The sequence below is a fragment of the Colius striatus genome, chromosome 10 (assembly GCF_028858725.1).
Source record: "Colius striatus isolate bColStr4 chromosome 10, bColStr4.1.hap1, whole genome shotgun sequence".
Taxonomy (NCBI): Eukaryota; Metazoa; Chordata; class Aves; order Coliiformes; family Coliidae; genus Colius; species Colius striatus.
In genome coordinates, this window is record NC_084768.1 from 3342281 (window position 1) to 3352766 (window position 10486).

The following is a 10486-nucleotide window of genomic DNA, read 5'->3' on the forward strand; positions in this document are numbered from 1 at the left end:
ATCTAGACCTGCAAATTGTCCAGGGTTTCAGGGGGTGGCTAATGGATCAGAGAGGCTCTGTTACTGCACTGATCGCTGTCCCAGTGCAGAACAGACCAATCCCTGCTCCTGGGGGAAGGAGGCAGGTTCCTGGGCAGCCTTCCCCCTGTGAGCTGCTGTCAGGGAGCTGTGCCACGGGGTTAAAACCACGGTGCATTGTCTGATGTGGTTTTCTCTGTGTGTGTTCTGCCCCTGCAGAATGGAACAGAACGAGTGTGAGTGCCCTTGTGAGTGTCCTCTGGAGGTAAATGAATGTACTGGCAACCTGACCAACGCTGAGAGCAGGTGAGAGGAGCCTCCTCCCCGGAGCAGCACGTGCTGGGAGTTAACTCAGAGATGTACTCGCTTGTTGGTGCTGCCTCACGGGTGGTACAGGATGGAATATCCAGGCAGGGTTTCTGCTATAATTAAGCAGATGCTATGCAATGGGTAAAAGTGATGGGTTTTTTTTCATTGATTGCTCTTTGGCTCCTTTTATAATGCAAGGCATTCCTCTTTGCTCTGATGCAGGAATCCGAGCTGTGAGGTTCATCAGGAGCCGATGACGTTCACGGCCATCGACCCAAACCTGCAGGACGCTCTCCCACAGTGCATCAACACCCAGTGCAACCAGAGGACTGAGAGCGGGTAAAGTGGCCTCCCCATCCCTCCAAACCTGCCCTGCTCTTGAACTAATGATGTTAAAATACTGGGAGCACTGGCTGATTCGCCAGAGGCTGTGCTGCCATTCAGTGGGATCTCGACAGGCTGGAGAGGAACAACCCCCTGCACCAGGACAGGCTGGGGGTGACCTGCTGGAGAGCAGCTCTGCAGAGAGAGACCTGGGAGTGCTGGTTGATAATAAGCTAAATATGAGCCAGCAATGTGCCCTTGTGGCCAAGAAGGCCAATGGCAGCCTGGGATGCATCAAGAAGAGTGTGGGCAGCAGGTCAAGGGAGGTTCTGCTCCCCCCCTACTCTGCCCTGGTGAGGCCTCATCTGGAGTCCTGTGTCCAGTTCTGGGCTCCTCAGCTCAAGAAGGACAGGGAAGTGCTGGAGAGAGTCCAGCACAGGGCCACCAAGATGATCAGGGGACTGGAACATCTTTCATATGAGGAAAGGCTGCGGGACCTGGGGCTGTTTAGTCTGGAGAAGAGGAGACTGAGGGGGGATCTTATTAACATTTATAAATATCTAAAGGGTGGGTGTCAGGAGGTTGGGACATCCCTTTTTTCTATAGCAGCCAGCAACAGGACAAGGGGTGATGGGATGAAGCTGGAACACAAAAAGTTCCACTTAAACATAAGAAAACACAGTTTCAGTGATGGAGCCCTGGCACAGGCTGCCCAGAGGGGCTGTGGAGGCTCCTTCCTTGGAGGGCTTCAAGACCCACCTGGACATGTTCCTGTGTGACCTGATCTAGGTGACCCTGCTTCTGCAGGGGGGTTGGACTGGATGATCTCTAAAGGTCCCTTCCAACCCCTACTATTCTGTGATTCTGTGATTCTATGAAAATAGCTCCCCCCTACACGCTCTAAGGGAAAAGGAGAGAAGGAAAGTCTGATGGCAGGAGGAGGGCATGCAGCACTGATGGCCTGATGCTGCAGTGCAGGAAGAGATGAGCTCACTGTTCCCATCTGAGTCACATCACATCAGGAATGGCTTTCCCGTCACCCTCGGTGTCTCAGAGAACTGAGGGGTGTGCAAGTGGAAGATTTGCTGCTCAAAGGGCAGGGAGTTCTTCCTTTTAGCAAAACGGAGAGTGCTGCTATGTTTGTCTGCCTTCCAGAGAAACGTGTGGCCCAAAGTGTCCATGGAAAGCAGGCAGTACCTCGGTGGGGTGACTGGGGAGCAGGTCACAGATGGTAGCTGGCTCTCAGCTTCTAGTTTCCTGCTTCTCTGTTATACTCCTGGCATTGTATAGAGGAGCTTGAGAGCTCATTTTTCACTTGCATTGAGCAGTCGGTCTCCAGGGAACTGAGGTTGCTAGAACAGACCATGCTCTGACCAGACTTGCCAAATCCTTTCTTCCATCTTCCAAAGGACTGCAAGAAAAAGGAGGAGCTGTAGTCAGGCTTCACCATGCAGAAAAACATTTTACTGGAGGAGTTACAAGTAGAAAGTCCTCCCTTTGCTCAGGCTGAGTGATAGAGGAGAAAAGCAAAGCAAGCTGGCATGGAAGATGCATGCTGGAAGTGCAGCTTCTCTGTGTAGCTTCCCTCATGGGACTTAGACATTTTAATTAGAAGGGTTTTTTTGTGGCCAGATGTTACATAGGTGAGAGTTTATGGATGATTTTCAAGTGGCACTTGAAAGGAAACCCAATCTCCCTTCGTTTTTAATCTGTAGGGATTGCTTTGGCGTGTTGGACTGCGAGTGGTGTATGGTGGACAGCGATGGGAAGACCCACCTGGATAAGTCTTACTGTGCCCCTCAGAAGGAATGCTTTGGTGGCATTGTGGGAGCCAAGAGCCCATATGTGGATGACTTGGGAGCAATAGGTAACTCTGCCTTTCTGAACAGATGCTGCATTTGCCTGTTGGTGTTCAATAACGTGCACCTTCAGTGTCAGAGCACGCTTCACATAACGTGTGCTAGTGGTAAATTAGCCTGAGTGATGCACCAAACAGCACAGAAGTAGCATCAGGCCTGGTGTGTGTGTTACATTTTTGAAAATACATTGATGTGTAGCTACACAATCCTGTCTTTAAGATGTTCCCCCTCTCAGTTCCTTCCATTTCAAGTGTGCTGTCCCACATGTGCACAGTCAGGCACCTAGAAAGCCTTCAAGATCTCCTCTTCAGAGACATTGATTTAAGCTTTTCTGCAGATTGATGATGTGGTGTTTTGTTTGATTGGCTTTTTTTTCCTTCCCTCTGTTTTGTCCCTTTTGATTTAGGAGACGAGGTGATTACTCTGAACATGATCAAAAGCGCGCCGGTGGGGCCGGTGGCTGGGGGCATCATGGGCTGCATCATGGTGCTTGTGCTGGCCGTCTACGCCTATCGCCACCAGATCCACCGCAGGAGCCACCAGCACATGTCACCTTTGGCTGCCCAGGGTGAGCTCATCACTCTTGAGAGAGAAAGAGTAGGGTGGGAATTAAAGCAAAACAAAACAACCCCCCCCCCACACACACACATATACACACAAGGGTGTTTGAGTGCTTCACCCCAGTTTATCTCCCTTTTGCCAAGGGTTCTGGAAGTCGGGTCTCTTCCAGGGTGCTTGTGCGTTGCTGCCCTCTCCTGGGTGCAGCCAGAGCTGCTGCTGGACGAGGAGGGGCTGCCCAAAAACCTCTCCGTGCCCTTCTTGGCACAGGCTCTGGAGCACAGCCTCACAGCTTTCTGGACCTTGCCATAGCACGCGAGTCACACGTTTGTTCCTGCATGAGAGGAATGCTTTTGGGAGTGTGACAGTTTTCACACCCTTGCTGCTTGGGCTGTTTGGGACATGTCTCTCTGCATTGCTGCTGGTCCATGTGATGCTCCTGGGATAGCTATACATAGAGAAAGCCAGTGAAGTCTGAGAGATGAAACTGTGTCTGGGAGGAAGGATACTGGTAGCAAGGTAACAGAGGTGAGAAAGGTGATCAGGACTAATTGGCTCTCTATTTTATAATATCCTAGTTCTGTTTTGAACTAGCTCACTTCAAAACTTGACAGCCTGTTCCTTTCAGGGGGGAGGTGAGGTGTGTATCAATTTCCACAGATCCCCAGCCTCACCTAGCTTGGAACAAAAGCACACCGAGCTCAGCCTGCATCCCTTCACCCAGCTCACACTAAGTGCTTCCACTGCATTACCAGGCTGACAGCCTTTAGGTAAGATGACCCCAAATTTGTCTGTGTAACAGCTGCATTTGTCTGTTTGCAATGGTGTGTAGAAATGTCGGTGAGGATGTCGAACCTGGAGAACGATCGAGACGAGAGGGACGATGACAGCCATGAAGACAGGGGGATCAGTAAGTACCAAGTCACTTTGCTGGGGGAAAAATATGCTCAATGAGCCATTTGTTTTCTTAATACACTGGAATTAAAAATACATTAGCAGTAGAAAATGACAGAGCAATGTTTTAAGTGAAACCACAACCTCCAGTGCACGTTCAGTCTCACGATGAAAAATGACATGTTTTAATATGCTGATGTCAATTATGTCTGGAGGAGGTTTGCCCCTTACACCCCCCACCCCCACACCACAACCACTGCCAGGAATAGCTCTGATCAGCTTAAAAATGGCAATTGTGATAGTACAGAGTATGGAAAAGCTCCTACCTGTGTCCAGCCTTGGAAAGCAGAGGGCAGATCTGGCACAGATGATGGTAAACCATATTGGCCTTGATTTGGGATGCTGGCACTTCTCTACCAATGAAAATGGCACTTGGTGTATGACACTGGTGTACTGTCACACACTTAAACTTGGGGAGAGCTCCAGAGTCAGAGCAGATCCCTGCCTCTGGGCCTTCCCTAAAACACAGCAGTGTCTGTGTTTAAGTGCATCTGAGTTCCATGGCTTGCATCTGCTGCCTCTCCACGTCCTTTCTTGCTTCATTTTGAGTCAGCTCTCAGCGCTGACACAGGCTCTGTAGCGTTGGCCCAGCAGTTCCCTCAGCAGATGAGCTGAAGCAGTTCCACTGGCTCTCGCTGTGTTCAGGATTTAACCACCACCTCTCAACCCCTCCTCTGCCCCTCAAATTGCCTTAAGAGAAGTAGCACTTGAGAAGGACGAGTTTGCAGGAAGCCCCAGCGCCCTGTGCCCGGTGTGTGGCACAGATGCAGCTGAGCAGCAGCAGTTTGTCTGAGGGCAGCTGTGTGTGTTTGTCTCCGCAGTCAGCAACACGCGGTTCATAGCGGCGGTGATCGAGCGGCACGCGCACAGCCCCGAGCGCCGGCGCCGCTACTGGGGCCGCTCGGGGACCGAGAGCGACCACGGTAAGGCCTTGGAGCACCGTCCCAGCCCCAAGTCAATCATTGTGTTTCCTCCAGGTGTTGCAGGAGAGGCTGCCAAAGCCAAACTGAAACCTTTGCTCCTTCATGGTGAAGGGGTTGGATGTCTTTCAGCTGAGGGTCCTGTGCAGTGATGGAGTGGGTCGTGTCAGGGCTGAAGGAGAGCGGTGACTAAAAGCTGTGCTTCCCCTGTCTGGGTTTGGGGTCTGCCACCTCCTCAGACTGACAGAATGGTCCTACCTGTACCATGCTCTTCTCCATCACCAGCCCTAACAGTCTGAGTGTTCAGCTGAGATAACGGACCTTTCCTGCTTAACAGGAGAAAGCAAGTCTCTGGCAGTCAAGCCAGCACCTCTGCTGCTCTGTGCTTTGCCATGACATGCACATCTCATCGAATTCTAGCAACATAAAGTCATAGACCCACAGAATGGTTTTGATTGGAAAAACCCTTTAAGCTCCTGGGGTCCCAGCCCTCCCCTCACCCTGCCCAGCCCACCACTACCCCACAGCCCTCAGCACCTCAGCTCCACAGCTTTGGGATCCCTCCAGGGCTGGGCACTCCTCCACCTCCCTGGGCAGCCTGGCACAGGGGCTGATACCCCTCTCAGGGGAGAAAGTTCTACCTCATCTCTGATCTAAACCTTTCCTGGTGCAACTTGAGGCCGTTTCCTCTTGTCCTGTCACTTGTGAGAAGAGGCTGACCCCCACCTCACCACAACGTCCTTTCAGGCAGTTGTAGAGAGTGATGATGTCTCCCCTCAGCCTTCTCTTTTCCATGCTGACCAACCATGTGCTGGACACCTGCATTTCGAGGGGAAGGTGTAGAGACCTCCTCAGCCTTTGTTGCACATTCAGTCCGTTTGGTCACTGCAGGAAGGGCATCGAGCAGATGAGCTGTGTCCGTGTGGGGCAGTGAAGGGCGTTCAGCCATGGGTGTTGGCCACACACACACTGCAACCCTGCTGTGGTCCAGTGAATTTTGATCAGTCCCTCATGCCTTAAGACTAAGTCTTCTTAAATCTTGAAAGCTGTTAGAAGAGTGTAATGCTGTTGACTCACGAGGAGGCTTAATATAAATGAAGAGGAGGGTAGGACAAGGCAGTCTGCTACGAATGTCAGCTCTAGCTGCGTGTCCTGGTGGCTGGGTATCTGACAGCAGACCCACCCCTTCAGTAATTAAACAGTGCTTGCACTAATGGAATTGCTGAGGGACAGGAAATCTGGAGGCCAAAGGCTTGGAACGTGGGTGAACAGATGTCTGAGAGGCAATCCTGCAGCAGGAGGAATTACCCTGGATTTGGGGACAGATTGCCTGTGCTGAGGCCGATTTCTTAGGCTAATGCTCCTTTTGCTCCATTTCTTGGAGTCCTAGCAAATCCTTCCCATCTTTCCAGTCAATATGTCAGGGTTAGGAGGGTGACTGTCTACCTAGCTCCAATTTGTGCACATCTATTTTTAGTTTCTGCAATGGCATCTCCTTCAGAGGGCTGCCAGGTCCCCTTCCCCAGATCCTCTCTGCCAGCTAGAAACCCCGACCCAAGCTGTGGGAAAGGAGAAGCAGCTCTGGGTACTTAGGCTGGTATTTTTAACACACTTGGTTTAGATGTCTCAAGCTGAACACCTGACTGAGAAGCTCAGAAGCACGAGTGGGTTTTCAGCTCTTGGCCAAAGTTTTCTGAGCTGGTTTATTTTTCATAATAAAGCAAGAGTTCGCTTTTTTTCCCCCTGTTAAATTGCTTTTGTGCTTTTGCATTTGGAAATACCGAGGTGGTTTTTGTCTGTCTGGTTTTGAGTGGTAACAGCTGGTTTTGGTGGTAAATCCAAATCTCACTGTAACTACCAGCACCTGCTTCAGAGGAAGGGGACAGAAAATCTCTGAGGAGAGGAGGCAGCTTCCTCATAGAGAAGACAGGCTCTCGCCTTGCAAGGGTTAGCTCTTGGCTGCCTTTCTAGGGACATGATTTCCTGAGGATATCCCAAGTGACTGCAAGGTCTCACTACCCCTGTAGACAGCTGATCTGGGTTTTTTAGCTTCTCAGTCTCCAGTAGCAGATATTTTAGCCAAGAGAGAGCTTCGAGTTAAGCACACTATTGTCAGTACCGTTTCCCTTAACGGACCTGCTGTGTGAAACGTTCCCCAGGAGGATTCAATAGAATGCTTTAAATGTATAGAAAGCTCACCACCAGTTAAAAATAAGCCTGGTTTTTGCAAATTAGACCCTCCCAGGTCTTCCCTGTGGTTGTAGAACAAGATGATGTGAAGAAGTTTTGCTGCCTCCAGGTGCAATAGCTGGCGATTCCTAGGAAAGGTGTGGTTTGAGAGGAAGAGGTAACAGGAGTGGATCCCACCTAGTTCTTGTCTGTTTGTAACAATGCAAGTAATGTCTTAAAAGACACCACTCCTCCAAAAAGATGGTGTTTTGGTTTTAAAATCAGTGCTAGCAGCTCTGCTGTAAGAAACTAGTGGCCTGTTTACCTGCTTTAGCAGGGGTTTGGACCGGATGATCTCTAGAGGTGCCTTCTGACCTCCACCATTCTGGGGTTCTGGGGTTCTGCATGATTGTTTTTTACTGTTTGGGGTGGTACAGCCCCTAAATCCCCAAAGTTTAAAGAGAAAGACGGTGACAGGGAAAGGAATCCATTATGAACTCACAGGGTGAGGGTTTGGGGGGGAAACTGAACCAGGTTATTCTCCGCAAAGCATTGACTGTGTCCGATTCCATGAAGTTGATGCTGTGCTATATCAACCTTTTAAGTCTTGATTTGAATTCTTAGTCCTGCCAATTTCTTTTCTAGGCTACAGCACTATGAGCCCCCAGGAAGACAGTGAAAACCCTCCCTGCAACAACGACCCGCTGTCGGCCGGCGTCGACGTTGGGAACCACGACGAAGATTTGGACCTGGACACGCCGCCGCAGACGGCTGCTCTGCTGAGCCACAAGTTCCACCACTACCGCCTGCACCACCCCACCCTGCACCACAGCCACCACTTACAGGCTGCAGTCACAGTGCACACTGTGGATGCTGAATGCTAACAGGCAACGAGGAGAAGAAGCAGAACTTGGGAAGGACCATCCACGCAGCACAGGGCAGCTTGGTGTCCGGGCTCTTCCCCAGCAACGATCCGACTGACTGCCCGAGGAAACTGTTAGGCAGAAAGGCTTTACGGTCTCATAAATGGGAGGTTGGCTCTGAAGTGGAAATGTGCTTGATGAATGGACCTGCCATAACATTTAATAAAACGGAGCAGGAGGCACATTAGATCTCCAGCAACAAGTTTATACAGCAGCCGAAGCTTTGGAAGGGCTGTTAGGCTGAGCCAAGAGGAGAGAGTGAGCTGAAAAAAGCCAGAGATGATTTGGTTTCCTTAACTGGAAGAGCAAAATCTCTGCAGCTGAAGACTAAAAAAGTGCCAGATCGAGGCGAGGAGGAGGGGGGAAGGCTCTTGGTTCCTCTGCAGTTTGTTTTGCACGTAGGAAATTCGCTGCTGCTCCGCCAGTTGCTGCCTGGAACCTGGGACAATGCATCTCCAGATTTTTAAGTAAAGGATTATTTTTCTACTATTTATTGAACTCGAAACTTTGGGGGGAGGGAGGGGAGAAAACATGTTAGCAATGCTCAACAACTACCACATATATCCTGTGATGGTGAAGTGGTTCTTCCGAGGAAGACATCTGTTTCTGATTAGCTGATATTCATCCACTGCCCCGCTCTGCAAAAAGGGAAAATGAAGAAGTCGTTTCCAACGTGTTTACATTACGAATGCTTTCTTTCCCACCATTGTTTGCTGTAAATATTCCAACCTGATTTATATGACAGTATTTTCTTCCTATTTGCAGAGGAGGAATCCTGTACCCTCGTAGTAAAATTCTGAGAATTCTGCCCATGAACCTCTGCGATCGTCCTTAAAGGTTTCCCGTGTGGAAGTAATAAAGAATGTATTTAGCATTAGTTACCAGATCATTCCAAAGCAAATCTGTGCCATCCTTTTGTTTCCTTAGGATACCATCGGGACCTGAAGCGTAGGGATAAACCAGTGTTTTGTAAAACTTGGGTTACTGTGGAAGATAATCTTTCTGAAGTCATAACTAAGCTGCTGCTGCTGTCGGTCTGGAATGTGCCATTGCTTGGTAACTCGATTAAAGAGTCATCAACCTCTCTCCCAACACAGGGCATCGTAACCATGAATTAGTTTTAAGTCACAGTGGCGTCTTTTAGGTTCGGGTTTTGTGATTCCAATGATAGAAGAACATTCTTGGCACTGTGCATAAGGTAAACACCCATTTATATGTAGGGTTTTTTACCAAGGAAATCACTTTGTTTTGATGAATATGGTACTTAATACTGAACTATGTAAGGAATTGGTTCTTAAACAGTACAGTCAAATAACTATATGTGTGATATCAGGCTACCCCTTTATACTGTGTATAAAATGAAATTCTCTTGTGAAATAAACTGTATATAAAGTATCATTCTGTGGATTAACTGGCTAGATGACGACAACTCTGTCTCAGCTTCCTTTCATTTGCTGGCTGAAGGAGTGCTGTGCCAGGACTGAAACCTTGGGGTCAGAGTCCTATAGCTCTCATCAACAGTCTTGAACGATGTGAATGCTACATAAGCACGATAGTATTGACACGTGCTTTAAAGCTTTGGGGTGGCTTTTTTAGCCTGATGGTGATTACTGGGGAAAGGAGCATTTCTGGAAGGGGTCAGCCACTGCATAGACTCACCACAGCCAGGCGTTTCGTGGTTTCCTTCTGAAGTGCCACCGCAAACCGAGTTGCGCAGCGTTTGCCGTTCTGCTGCGGCTGTGCGGGATTAGGTCGTGTGTTTTTGCTGACCAGGCAGCTCTAGAAAGCTGTTAAGCACTGCTTTATGTTCTCAGAGGGATGGATCTGATGTCCTGCATGAGTTTGTGTGTCGAGCTGTGGAGCCAACTTGCTAGAATTTCTAGTTTTGAATCCGAAATGATGCGGGTGGTTGGATAAGGGATAAAGCTGGCTGTTTTGTTAGGTTTGTCTCTGGAAGAAGATGTGTTATTTTAATGATGCTGGTAGACCAAAGAACAACATACACAGCCAAGAAGCAGAATTTTTGAGCATGAAGGGAAAACAGCTTTCAGTGAGGAGACTTTAGGTTTTACTAACAGCTTGTGTTGATGGTTTGTTGATTTCCTTGTCCTGCAAAACTCACAAAGATGTTCCCTCTGAAATGTGGAGGTTCAATCAGATCTAAATAGCTCTTAGCTAGATTTGTCTTTGTTCACCTCTGAAGGTGTAACCTAGGTGCTGGAATTCAGCCAGGAGCTGTTGGCACATGACAAAAGTGTCTCTGAAGTTCACAACTTTTTGCCCAACCATATGCCAGGGAACCTTGTCCCAGCAGGAATACCTGGAATGCTGGGAAGGATAACAGTTGTTCATTTCAAACAAAACCCAACGAGGGATGTCATTCTAAGGAGCTGTGTGACAGGTCTTCCACTTTTAGTGCCATGGCCTCCCCTCCCTGTTGTTGTTATTTTAC

At 49.1% G+C, this 10486-nt stretch overlaps 1 protein-coding gene across 1 annotated transcript in view; it reads left to right on the forward strand.

The window, feature by feature from the left end:
• CACHD1 (cache domain containing 1) overlaps positions 1-9412 on the forward strand; it is a 109843-nt gene extending 100431 nt beyond the window's left edge. The window contains exons 21-27 of the mRNA XM_062004175.1: positions 238-324; positions 550-666; positions 2367-2518; positions 2917-3078; positions 3901-3978; positions 4844-4945; positions 7757-9412. Coding sequence (XP_061860159.1) covers positions 238-324; positions 550-666; positions 2367-2518; positions 2917-3078; positions 3901-3978; positions 4844-4945; positions 7757-7995 — 937 coding nt within the window. The 3' untranslated portion in view covers positions 7996-9412. The remainder of the gene's footprint in view (positions 1-237; positions 325-549; positions 667-2366; positions 2519-2916; positions 3079-3900; positions 3979-4843; positions 4946-7756) is intronic.
• Positions 9413-10486: the final 1074 nt, after the last annotated feature.